Source organism: Perca fluviatilis, chromosome 6 (genome assembly GCF_010015445.1).
Source record: "Perca fluviatilis chromosome 6, GENO_Pfluv_1.0, whole genome shotgun sequence".
In the NCBI taxonomy this organism is placed as follows: Eukaryota; Metazoa; Chordata; class Actinopteri; order Perciformes; family Percidae; genus Perca; species Perca fluviatilis.
The window spans coordinates 25,553,246-25,567,250 of NC_053117.1; the positions used below are offsets into that span (position 1 = coordinate 25,553,246).

At 38.0% G+C, this 14,005-nt stretch overlaps 1 protein-coding gene across 2 annotated transcripts; it reads right to left on the reverse strand.

Moving 5' to 3' along the window:
• Positions 1–172: 172 nt before the first annotated feature.
• LOC120560634 (AP-3 complex subunit sigma-1) lies at positions 173–11,348 on the reverse strand. Of its 2 annotated transcripts, XM_039803316.1 has the most exons (7): positions 11,048–11,348; positions 6,923–7,014; positions 6,177–6,288; positions 6,008–6,079; positions 4,792–4,899; positions 3,314–3,355; positions 346–482 (listed from the first exon to the last, which is right to left on the reverse strand). In XM_039803316.1, exons 1-6 carry the CDS (start codon positions 11,114–11,116, stop codon positions 3,320–3,322), a joined length of 489 nt encoding a protein of 162 aa, XP_039659250.1. In that variant the 5' UTR covers positions 11,117–11,348; the 3' UTR covers positions 346–482; positions 3,314–3,319. The 2 variants fall into 2 exon arrangements, with proteins under 2 accessions (XP_039659249.1, XP_039659250.1); XM_039803315.1 differs by lacking the exon at positions 3,314–3,355 and having other exon boundaries at positions 173–482; positions 11,048–11,346.
• Positions 11,349–14,005: the final 2,657 nt, after the last annotated feature.

Below are 14,005 nucleotides of genomic sequence, written 5' to 3' on the forward strand. Positions count from 1 at the left end.
GCCTTTTCTTTTAAGTAAACACTGGAGTCAGTGAAATTATTTCAGCTACAAACTGACACAGATCTGTACTGTAGCAGCTGAACGTGAAGGGTTAACCTCCAGCGAGACAGAAGGAATGTACCACAAATAAATAAATACTTCATTTTTCCTTCCAACAGAAATTCAAAGCACGTAAAACATTCTTTTCTTTAATAGGAAAAACAAAGAGATAACACCAAAACAAAGAGTGTCAAAGCACACAGTACCTTCAAGATGTATATTTTTGATAAAAGTTAGTAATTTGAGGTTTTGGTAAACAGATTGCATCACGGTAAACATTGGCTGACATCTGCAGCTTCAGGATCTCGCTGCCACTATTTGAAGGAGGGTAAATTTGGCACTTTTATGCTGATGTCACCAATGTTGATGTTTCTGGGCATTTCCGGGAGGTTCATGTTCTTTACAGCTGATACGGCACGAGCAGGCGCTCCTGCAATACCGGCCTATACACACACACAAACACACACACACAAAACACACACATGGAAGGTTGATAAGATACAAATTAGCAAATAAAAAAAAACACCTTGTACACGACAACACATTGAACAGTGACATTAGACACACACAAACAAACAGACACACACACACACACACACACACACACACACACACACACACACACACAGCTAAACAGAGTACTAGACAAAAACAGTCAACTGCTGACAAAATGCAAAAGCACTGACAGTTACGAAGACAGACAACATGTGCAAATGTACATTCAAATGCCTTCATAGCTTCGTATGCACATGCATTATTTTGTTCTATAATGATTTACATCACAACCAGAGCCAATTATGAATCAACTGTGAGGACACACTGTACTAGACCATTCACTGATTTCGATGTACTGAGCAGTACTGGACATTCATCAAATGGACAAAAGGCAGCATTGCTTGGAAAGTGAACCCACCGGACTCTTGAGGACCGATAAGGGTAAAAATGCAAGGAGAGAATTGGGTAAAGCAGAAAAAAATGGATTTGGATATGAAGACGGAAATGATGTTTTGGATAGATATGTATGGATGTATAGAATGTGTGCGTTAAATAAAAAAAAATTAAAAAAACATGTCAACATAATATTAGCCATAATACAGATGACACTGTGCTTCTAGTGGGTTAAATTACTTCTGGAAAGACTACACATGACTGCAGCTATCTAAATACATATTTGTGAATAGAGGAACAAGAATATCTACCAATAGTGTTAACTACTAATGATATGAGAAGGTTGTTAGCCTAGTAGTACTAAACTACAATGGTAAATCTACTCTCAGGGACAGAGGAGGCACTTCACTCTAACACAATGAATCTCAATGTGAAACTGTATAAGAGCAATTTAGCATGTTTAAAAGGAAAGCACCAAGGTAGTTTAGCTTTTTGGAACAATAAAACACATCTGTGAAGAGTGAATGATTTGATGTTTTGGTCTCAAGTGTGAGCAGACATTTGAGAATCACTGCAGTTAGAGATCCCCCAACTGAATCTTCAGAAGACAGACCCAAAAATGACCAAAAGGCTTAAACCGCAGAGAACTGTATGTTCTCACTGCCTCATTGTTGTCTCTCACATTCAAACAAGTAGCCTCGTAAATCATTGAGTGATAGGACACACATAGAGTATGTCTGGAATGTAGATTCATCTACTTCGCTTATTTTTACAAGGTTAGTTCAACAGACGGTTTGTGTTATGGGGCATTCCTCCCTGTGCCAAAAATCAAGGAGACTTGTGTTAGAAGGAAAGATGACCGTGGTGTTAACCCAGAGGAATGCTGATCCAGCACATGGGCTCAGTATTCAGGAGTCAGACTCCAGATATTTCTTTCCTCACAGTAGGTAGCCTGGAGACCCACTGTGCATGTCCATAATAGTGGGTTGTTAATCAAATGCTGGGTGACTAATAAGTCCAGAAATAGTAACACCAGCTGGGTAGTGCAAGACAATGGCTTGATTCTCTGGTTCCATGTAAGAGAGTTAGATGAGAAACTTGATAACACTCTCGTGTCTGTATGGTAAATATGTAGTTAGCACAAAGACTGGAAACAGGAGGAAACAGCTAGTCTGGCTCTGTCCAAGCTAGTGCCTCTAAAGCTCACTACTGTAATTAACAGGTTACAACTAATTGTTTGACCTGTACAAAAATCTAAGTGTGAAAATAAAAAATTTTCATTTTACCCGGGGTTATGTGTCCACGATTTCTTTGCCAGGACCAGTAACTTCCTGGCTCCACTGGTTGTCTGGCAACTTGTCCCAACCAAATGACAAGATGCACTTTTTACATTTGTGGATTTTGTACAAATTAAACAAACAAGATATAAACGAGTTGTTAATAAGCGAGCTTTAGAAGAGCTTGTAGGTCCCTTTTGACAGGGCCTGACTGCAATTTGTTTTTTTGCAGGATGGTAGGGGAAGACTCATCCCTGATTGGCTCGTCCTGACATTCTTACCCGAACCATAACCAATCCCACTCCTCTTGCCTAAACTTAACCAACCCAACCAGAGCAAGCAACGAGTACTAGCCATTCCGGGATGAGTTCCCTAATGAATATTCATGAGTCTTCAAAATTTTCGCAGCCTGGCTAGCTGTTTCCTTTAGTTTCCAGTCTTTATGCTAAGCTAACTAGCTGTAGATGTAGCTACATATACCATACAGATATTTAAGTGGTATCAATCCTCTCATCTAACTCTCAGCAAGAAAGTCAATGAGCATATTTCCCAAAATATCTAATATCTATATATAACTATTTCTTGAATATAGTGCACCATTTTAGGCCAGAGAAGTTTTGATAGTATCACAGTTACATGTGATTATAACACAAAAAGACAAATCTAATTAAATAATTAACATTTTCTAAAAATGGGTAAAAGAACTTATAAAGAAAAGGCCTTTCAAGATACGTCTAAAACAAGAGTTCTGTAGCCTCTCTAACCCGTAGAGTCATATTTCTTTAAACTACAGTGGGTGAACAATAGAATACGTACACCTTACATGTATAAAACACCGCAACAAACTACAGCTTCAAAAATGATTTGAACAACCACCTCTCTGACACAGTCCCAACAGCAGTTCAACATTACAAACTTAACAAAGATAGTATTTATTATCTATTTTAATAAATTCACCAGTGGCAACATGTTTGGGTCTGCCATGAAAGATTCCTACTGTATGTTAGTGACATCAGTTTGCTATTACATGGAGGGCCATATGGTGAGACTCGGGGAGTGAAGTAAACTTCAGTTAAGGTTACAGTACTTGGTTGTAAATTTAGCAGTACCTGTGTCTACCTGTCCTGCCTGGTAGACTGAAAGATAAACGTCTGTAAAGAGAGAGAAGAATGGAAAGAACTAGACAGGGTCAGGAAAAAGAGGAATGAGGAATGTTAAAGCAGATTAAAGTAATTACAGTTTATCTCCACAGTAGAGAATGAAAGGACCTATCATAGACCACATATTTAATGCCAGAAGTGATCTAAAGCTTCGCCCACAATTCTTCTTTATAGCAAAAAATAAATTAAGATATTGAGAAAGTTTGTTGAAAAAACACTATTGCCACTTCATCAGTCTTTAGCCAATCTGGGAGAAGAACAGCTCGTTCCTTGCTCCCCAGACACTGACCTATAAATGGACAATGTCATTTTGAATTAGCATCGGTTTGAAAAGCACACTGCAGTCTAGGGTAGGTCCAAGAGGAAAGGACAGAGCAGCTCTGATGATTGTAAAACAGTAAAAGACTGCTTGCAGAACATCAATCAAAAAGAAGATTCTGTCTCATTAAAGCACACAATGCAGGTCAGATTATTAGAGAAAGTTTACTTTGTTAACACTTAAATACAAATGATGAGCAGACAATTGCTGTCAGCCAGTTAAAACCCTGGCAATATAACCCTTCACTTCATCGTGTAAGCAACAATATACAGCAAATTTTGTACAAACTTTGTGTCAGCGTTTCTCATTGCAAGTGTAGAAAAAGGAATACGTAAAAACATTGCCTCAATGTTAAGACATCATTGCAGTGCGTTGTAAGTCATTTAAAAACAAGGCCAAATCCTTAGTGCAGTGAAGATTTAGGACTATCAGAGGCTAAAATACACATTATGCAAAACAGAAGTGATTTCATGAAATTGTCTCTGGCTGTCTGTCTGATTAAAACTTTCCGATAAGTAAATGAATGTTTATCTGCTAGCAAGAGGCTGTAGGGCAAGCAAAGCAATGTCCTTGCATAGAGCAAATATCTAAGCAAGGACACTGGCTTATAGATGTAACAAAAACGCATTTACTCCAACAATAAATAACAATGCACATTCTCCTCTAGAATAATAGGACTGTAAAACACAGCCTACAACCAGCCTGTTTTCATGAATATATGTCAAATCTACACGACATAAATATCACATGAGTGAGTGAGAGATTCAAAGGGCACGGATTCTGGAGATGCACTGGAAAATGGTACAGTTAAGTCTCCATAATAATAACAACAATAGTGATGACTATGATGCTGTATTTCATACTGAGGGATATGGGAGAAGATATGTTGAGTGTTGACCTGTGTTGAGAGCAGTGCAGCAGCGAGAGGAGAGGGCGAACACAAAAGCACAAACACTCAAGAGTAGGTGGGGAGCATCCACATGGTCACTGGAGAGTAGCATGCAGGGTGCAGCATACACACATGCCTGCATACTGTATATGATACCGCAGAGAGTATTGGAAGTAGGGGCAAGTCAGACATACAGAGGACGGGCAGGGTCAGGCTTACCTCGGACTTCTCCATCTTGTTCTGGGCATCCACCTGTGTGATGATTTCATTCATGTTGGTCTCCAGGACCATCCCACCCATCACCATCTCCGCCAGAATGTTGTGGACCTGAGAGAAATAAGATGTGAAACATGTTTTAATATCATTACACAGCAGGGATTGAGTTTGCATGTGCTTTAAATCCCCTTATTTAGTATTTAGAAGCAGTAAACAAACATTTAATAACAACACACTTTAATGTAGTTACAAGCAGATATAAGGACATTTTTATGTGTTTATTAATATGAAGTATTCATCAATTATAACGTCTCCTCTGAATATACATTGTATACTATTAAAATTGTGTTTTACTGTATTGTCATTCATTATCTTTTTATAAACCAGCCTCCACTTCCCGGTGCCCACAGGAGGAGTTGACAAATACATTAATAAACACATATATCTGCTTACATTGTAATGTGGTATGAACCATTTGTTAATATACTGCTTATTAATGCTACTGGACAACATTGACATTGGAGGTGTGGTACTCTGAAAAGACTTGGGCCAACCCTGCTGCAAGACCATAACAGCTGAAATCAAAATTGCAATAAGAATGCAACTAATGATTATTTTCATTATCGATCAATCTGCAGATTATTTTTCTCAATTAATTGAGATTTTTCTTTCTATTTCTATAAAATGTCAGAAATAGTACAACATGTTTATAAAAGCATTACAAGAACATCGTGTGGCATATTTCAATTGCTTTAAGCAGCAGCCTAAAGCCCAAATATTTTGAATTCACATAAGATCGTAGAAGACAAAGCAAAGCAGCTAACCCTCCCGACGATGAGTGTTTGGCATTTTCGCTTGAAATATTACTACAACGATGAATCAATTAACAAAATAGTTGCTGATTAACTAACTGATTAAACCAATTAATGGTCTAACCATTTCAGCTCTAAATTGCAGCATAAAAGTTGCTTTTAACACATAATACATGTGTAATCAATTGACAACTCGATAATGAAAAACTAATTACTCAACTACAAAATATGGGAAGTCACTGTAAATGTGTTACAGCACAAGACACAAGTCATCAGATGAGTGTTGAGACAATAATAACTCGGGCTGAATAGTACAACTCATTTCTACTTTCTAGGATTAAACATTCAAGCAGTTTTATAAATATGTAACATCACAAAGAGGCGAACAGATTAAAAGTACTTCCTACCTTGTCTACATGGAAAATTAAGTCGAGCTCACAGACGTTCTCAAAGCATTTGTCCAGCGTTTCCACAAATACCTGAAAGTAGAAGAAATGTAAAAAACAGACTCGCCATCTATTGTACCTCAAAAACAAAGAAAGAAAGACACATGGTAACAGATACACTATGGTTTACCTGGATTAAGTCTAAAATTCCTAGTTCACTCTCTGAGGAGTCCACACAAAACACAAAGTACAGTGTGGCGTAGTGTCTGTAGATCAGCTTGTAGTCTGATCCTCCAATCAACCTGAAACACACGGGACAAGGATACATTACACCAACACCTGTCCTGAGTGAATACATTATATGCTAAAACATAAACTACAATGATCATTACCTAATCACTGACTACAGCACATTTACAAAAAGATCTTTGTCTGTTTCACTACATGCTGTAAACATGTTATGAAACCGGAGGAACATCGGCAGAGAAACAACAGGATGTTTTTACTCATGAATCAAGATTATGTAAAGATAGGACATGCTAACATGAGAAGATATGAAAGTTAATGATTATTCAGTCTGTTAATAGGTTTGACCTCAGTAGCCAAAATGGTTTAAGACACAAGAAATGTTGTACCCCCCCCGCCCCCCCCGCCAGAGAGGGAAAAAACAGTAAGTGCACGCGGGGAAGATTTACAAGTTAAAACGACAACTACTTTGTTCCTCATTCATGAATGATAGATGAACTTCAAACAAACATTGTTACAATTGATTGGCATTCATAAAGCCCTCTGAGCTTCCCTTGGGTGGAATGAATTCCTGTGCTGCTGCGTCAGAGTAAAATTATTCTACTTTTATGTATTTACTTCCTCTCACATGTAGACACAGTCACTTGCTTATGCACTAACAGGCCGAGCTAATGCACTTTCCCAACTTACATTCCACCTTCTAGGAAATTACAGACGTTCTCATCTCTTTTCGAGACCAAGTGGAAGGTTTCCCTGATGATCTGTTGCTCTGTGTCTTCATTCTGCAGGACGGATGAGGAAACAGAGATTGTCAAACGAAGAGAAGATGGTAAATAATGTGTTGTTTGTGCACCTAATTGCTTGCAGTGAACCGTTTCATTACTTCTATCCAGAAGACTGGGTTGTCGGGTAAATAAATGGTTCCCCTCACCTCTTTTTCTAAAATATATGTATTAGTTCTGAGTGAAAAAACATGATTTACATACTAATCATTCTCTTTGTCATATCTAAACATAACCTAGTGCCCACAGGCTATGATGTCATTGTACAAGCTGAACCAAGGCAGGCTCATCTTATTGTTTGCTAATGGATGAGATTCTGTTTAAAACCTCAAATATCCTTGGGCATGTTTGCAAGCACCAAAAGGCTTGAAGTTTGGACTCACAGTTGAAGAATCCCTGAATTAATAGGGGGTCCCAAAGTCCCATGGCACAAAAAAACAGATCCAAGTTTCATGCGGTTTCTAAATATCAGACTTTTGTGTTGGGTTATTTTGGGGATTTTTACACCATTTAGTTGATAAAAATGCCAGTGAAAATACACAATCAAGGTCCAGGAGAAAGCATCCAAAAACTTATGGTCTGACCGACATAGGGCTGGGCAATATATTGGTATCCCATCGATATCGGTATTTGAGGTTAGATATCGTCTTTAAATTTTGGATATCGTAATATGATAAAAGTGTTGTCTTTTCCTGGTTTTACAGGCTGCATTATAGTAAAGTAATGTGATTTTCTGAACTTACCAGACTTATCCATTATTTGCCTTTATCTACTTAGTCATTATATCCACATTACTGATGATCATTTATCACAAATCTCATTGTGTAAATATTTTGTGAAAGCACCAATTGTCAACCCTAAAATATCACCGCAATATCGACACTGATGTATTTAGTCAAAAAGATTGTGATGTATTGCCCAGCTCCAGTCTGATGTTTTTAATCTAACCTTAAAATCCTCAATCAAAAGTCAATGGTGGTTAAAACCTTGTTGTGTGCCTCTCTAACCCTGAGCCAGCCTCACCAAAGGGTGCTAATGTCCTCTTGGGGTGCATAAGGTCAGTGAGCACAAAGAGAGAAGAAGGCTGTCCAGTATGCAGCTGACTGGAAGGCTGTATCGGTCATGTGGCTTGTAGCATGACTTGTAGCAGGGTTACAGTACTCACAGTTTAATGATACAGCTGTAAGACTGAAAAGTCTTAAGCAGCATCTTTTAAAATTCTCATCAAGATGTTTCTGGTGTTAAGGGTTTATGTTGTTTGGTTTTAATGGACTGTGGTTCCCATGCCTATGGACCACATTTGGCCTTCTGAACCCGCAACTTCCTCTAAATGTTGGCAAAGTTTAAACAGCCAGTAACATCCATCTTCCCTGATTTCATTGCGGAAGAGTTACATTCAAAGGCATGCAGTGTGACAGGCATGCACAATATGACCTAAAATCAAAATCACGATTCATTTCACATTTTACCTCGTTAACGATAATTAATCACGTTGTTCTAAATCATCTTTTCTGATGTCAAAATGTTTCCAGACGATGGACACTGCGTTTTTTTGGGGCACAAGTTGCTCTGTTGACTTGGACTCTGTGTTTGAGTTATCCTCCATTATGCTTTCCATGCAGCTGACTGGTCCGGGCGAAGTCACGTGACTTCACACGCCGTAAAATGTTTTTAAGGAGAAAGTAGGCCTAACAATAGGAATAAATTACCGAAATTATTGTCATGGGAAAAAGACGTCGATAACAGCTTCAGAATTTTGAGGTCGATAAATTTTCGATTAATCGTCCAGCCCCAGCATGCAGTACAGGTGGCCTAATGGTTAAGATGCGTGCTATATAACGGCAACATCTCTCTCCCCACTATGTTTCCTGTCTGTATCTTGACTGTAAACTGTCCAATAAAGGCCAGAAAATTTATGTTATAAATACTTTATAAACACACTAATGTAATTGTAAGCACATATAAGGACATTTTTAAGTGTTTTAATCTGTTCATTCATACACTATCCTCCACTTACAGGTGACTACAGGACGAGTTATAGTTGCTTACAACTACATTATAGTGTGTCATAACTCATAAAACCTTGTATAACCATATTGTTTATATACTGCTTATGATTACTAAAAAGGGGGGGATTAAAGTAAAGTGTAACCACAAATTCTAAGCTTGTGATGGCTAACACAAAGATTTGCAGCTCTAACATTGTCACTTTCTGTATATATTAGATTTCTTTATACAATAAAGCACTGGAGCCTAACTGGTAACTCAAATAAACTGACTAAAAACAGTAACACAGCTAGCCACACATATGAAATGTTATATTCTGCCAGCCAGTAAGCCGATCCAATCAATTTCAATGTATGAAATACACCATGTGCATCTTAATATATAGATATTGGGACATGCTAAAAGCAGCAACTATGTTCTGCACTTGAAGAGTAATTGAAGAGAGTGGGCCTGTACCTTTTTTTTTTTTTTTTAAGATTCTTTTTTGGGGCTTTTCCACCTTTAATTTTTTTGACAGGACAGCAAGGTGAGGTCGGATTCAAACCCTGGACCTCTACGTCGAGGCATAAACCTCTCATTATATGTGTTCCCGCTCTACCCACTGAGCCAACCCGGCCACGGCCTGTACCTTTTTCAATTAATGGTTTCATCTTTGAAATATTCCATATTCCAACAGTTTGAATGATTGATCAAGCAACAATGTCTCAACTCATATCTGACATTGCTGCTTTTCTTTGTCTTAAAGCCTAACGATAGTAAACTAAATCATTTTGTGTTTGGTACTGATGGTCGGACAAAAAACAGCAATTTGAAGATGTTACCTTGAGCTCTGGGAAATCTTTTCTAGGCTTTTTCACAGTTTTGTGACATTTTATTGACCTACTGATGACTCAGTTAGGAAAATACTCCAATAGCCCTAACAAAAACCAAAGATATTCAGTGTACTAACCTATAGTGGGGAAAGAAGTACTCATATATTGTACTTGAGTAATTTTACTTAAGTACAAAAGTATTAGCATCAAAATATAGCCAATCAAAGTACCAAAAGTAAAAGTACTCACTATGCAGAATGGCCGATTTCAGAATAATTTACATTATATTATTGTATTATAAGTAATGCATTAAAGGTAGGACTAATTTCAATTTATGTATATACTGCTGGGTAGCTTGTAATATAACATAATTTATTTGTTGATGATATTTTGTATCAGAAAAAGGATATACTCAAGTAGTACAAGCACCTCAAAATTGTACTGAAAATACAGTACTTGAGTAAATGTTTTACAGCATCTGTGCATGACAAATGACTATGATTAACGGCTTCAGCTTGCTGGGTCCAAGTCAACTTGCTATTGTAGCACCAATATGGCATGCAGCCAACCTGGACATTAAAATCCAATTATGAGAACAAGCCCACACAGCATGCTGAACAGAGCATATTACATAACCTATTAGTTGCTATACCTGCATAGAGCTTATTTGTTGAGTTTCCGGACAGTGCAGGTAGGTATGAGGACAGTAAAGCTAACTGAACCAGTGAAAGTCTGGAGGGAGCACGGGACACTCACAAGGGCGTTATTAAAGAAGGCATGTGACACAAACGGAGGGAACTCACTCCACTGTGCTCATCACCAACAGCTGGATTTAACATGACAAGAAGTGGGCACAATCCTGTTCATTCAGGCTCGGCCGGATATCCGATAGCCTCGCTTCGGCTTGCACACGTTTAATTATTCATATGCTTAAAAAGGACAGCGGTTCAAGACTGACATCTTCTAACGTTACACCAGGGTCCGTTTGAAACAACAGCACATCACGGGGCGGTTGTAAAGTCCACACACCTTCCCATTCAAACAGTTTGCAACAACACGAATGCATCTTTGAGCTATAGCTACGGTTTGCATTAAGAAAACAAACAAAGTATCTCAACAGCCATTGCTTGAGGTATTTAATTCGCTGTTTTCATCTTGGCCTATCACAACCTTTATGAACAATGAAACATGTAAATACATAACATGTTACTCACATAATGCTCGTAGAATTTAGAAAGCCTTGGTTTCCCATGGTTGTTGAATATTAAAATGGCTTTTATCATGATTGTAGCTGAGCGGAGGGAGGCGGGGGAAGAGAAAGGGGTCAGTCTGTGAGAGACTGTTGTCTGTCAACTCCCGTGAGCCCAGATCCGAGTGGGATTCAGGGCTAAATCCCGTTTCGATTTGAGGTTAATACGGGATAGCTTGGAGCTACGCGCTACTCTTCCATCGTCTCTTTACGGAAATATTCCACGTCAAAGGATCTATTGACCAGTCATTGCTCTCCTCCTCCTCCTCCTCCTCCTCCTCCTCCTCCTCCTGCTACAGCAGCCGCGATGGTTCAAACCTCTGCCGTGCGAACCGCAGAGGGAACGACACGTGATTTATTTCTAGAGTGAAACTCAAATCATCCATGAGGAGGCGTAAAACCGAAAAATAATTTATTTCAAATATGTCAAGCCTTTTCTCAACTTCTGGTGTTTTGAAAAAGATTCAGTGTTTTGTTTATTTCTACATTTATTTACTTAAATGATTTTATTTGAAGTGGAAATTTGTTTTGAGCCCTAAAATGTAAACCTATTTGGTTCATTAATAACTAAATTAGTTCACAATATACACATAGTAACTAGAATTGTACTTAATAACGCATTTAAAAAGAAATTATAAGTGAAGTGTGTGTTCTTGGTGCTTTTTTCGTCACACAGATGGTTTAGAGATGCATAAATGTTCACATAAATTGAGAAAAGTCTAAAGTTATGGATATGGTATTTCCCCAAGAAAAGAAAAAAATGTTTTAGCCAGTCAATAACTGTTCTGTTGTTGGTATGAGCAGATGAAAATAAAACCATGCATTCAGAAAAGTGAACTGAACTAAAAAAATAAATAAATAAATAACAAAGAAACACCTGTGTCCAAATTGTGAGTTTAACTGTATTTCAGATACAAACCCATGGGGATTCCTAGATCTTGCAGACATGAAATGCGACGTTGTCAGAGCAGTATGAGACAAGAACAGGAAGAAACCCTTGCTCATTTCAGCTAAACAAACGTCATATAAAAGCTGCAATCTTTTTTTGAGATCTACAAAAACATTAAACTAGTTTAAATCTAATTTCCCATTAGGCCATTTATTATATATTGCTGTCCCAGTTTAGTATCTCATATCACTGGTAGGGCCTTCTAGATGGGTAAAGTCGGTTTACGTTTTGGCCACAAGGTGGTGTAACAGTACATCTGGAATTGATGATGTGGCAGCTCAGAAGAAAATTCTAGACATCAACATCTGATTTAAAGAGCAGTCTCCCCATTTTGTCTGTAAACATGAATCCCTGAATAACTTCCTCAGCCAGAGAAGATTTCCCTTTGACGGACTGACACATGTTGAGATTTGCTGCTGGAATATCCCAGCTCAACTGTGGTCCTCCTGACCCTTCTCTGTGGTAACCAGTAATATGTAGATCATTTTAACTTGTCCATTTCTGGAAAATGTGAGAAGTGTGCTGTTCCTACTCAAGCATTGTCCTTTAATTTCTCCAATATTCATGCCAAAGTGTTCGTCAGCAAGACAAGCGACTTTGAGTCCATGAAAAGCGCTATATAAATTCAATTTATTATTATTATTATTATTGTACATAAAGTTCCAACTGAGCACTCTGACATTTGCAGTGGTATTTGATATGTTGTTTTTCTGAGCGACCACTGCTCAAAAGCATGCGACAACAAAGACTGTGTAGTTTATCTGAACCATATATGATCTACAATAACTGAAACTACTGCATCAGGTTCCACTAACATGTTGTTTTTCTTCATAGTGAGTCTCCTCCTTTTTAAATGGGCGGAGAACCTTAAAGTGTGAATGACTTACTTTTACGTGAAGGAATGCTTATTCAGAATGATTTATGGTTTACTGCTGTTGCGAGAGCTAGACTGGCATACGGTGCCAAGGACATGATCATAACAGGATGTTGGATGTGATATCAAAATCATGGAAAGGAGCATCTCTCCTTGTATCTGACTGTCGTCAGATTCTTTCTTAAAAAAGCACGCACACAGATGTACACATCTACAGGCAGCTGGCAAGTCAAAGCATTTACTCAATGTGCCTCCTGAGCTGAAACTTTTAATTTTAGATGGAATAGGTTCAGTGTTGGAGTTATTTACCAACAACAGATGTAGCTGCTCTACAACGAGAACTTTTAAGTCTGACACTTACATTTTACTTATAATGGGCTATTCCTTACTTTTTATTTTCTAATATGGGAATTATTTTATTTTATTGAATATGTTCCCATCAAAACACAGGCTAAATTAGTCCAACAATGGTTCACTGACACCCACAAACCCTATACTTGTCTTATTTATCTCTTTAAGGCAGTGGTTCTCAAACCTTTTCACATCAAGGACCCATAAACTGACACAAATTAAACCACGGACCCCCATCTGATAAGACTTTGTCCCAGGGTCCCCTACCTGATAGAATTTGTGCTTTTAGATGTTTTATTACAGAATGTGAATAAAACTCTGAGGAAAACGATCATCCATTCTGCCATTGTGTTACTTAAAATAAAGAAAATAAGAAAATAAATTCTTCCCCTTTTTGTTGGGGACCCGCTGGAACCCCTTCAAGGTCCCTTGGGACCCCACTTTGAGAACCACTGCTTTAAGGGATGATCAAATGATCTTGTTTGGTTTGACAATGTTCCTGTGTAAAGTGACAAGGACATGAGTTTAAGTAGCCTAAACCATTATGAATTTCTAGTGTTGAATCACTTTCCCTGTGTTCTGTTCTTCCCTTTAGATATTTGAATAGTTAGCATTTTCATTCTTTTGAACATTGTTCATGGTCTAGAGTTTGGTTGACTACTTAGTGTATCCATTCTGTTATGCATTGCAAGAGTCAAGTCACAATCTCTTGATTTAATGCAACCAAAACAAGGGTGATTGAAGGCCTA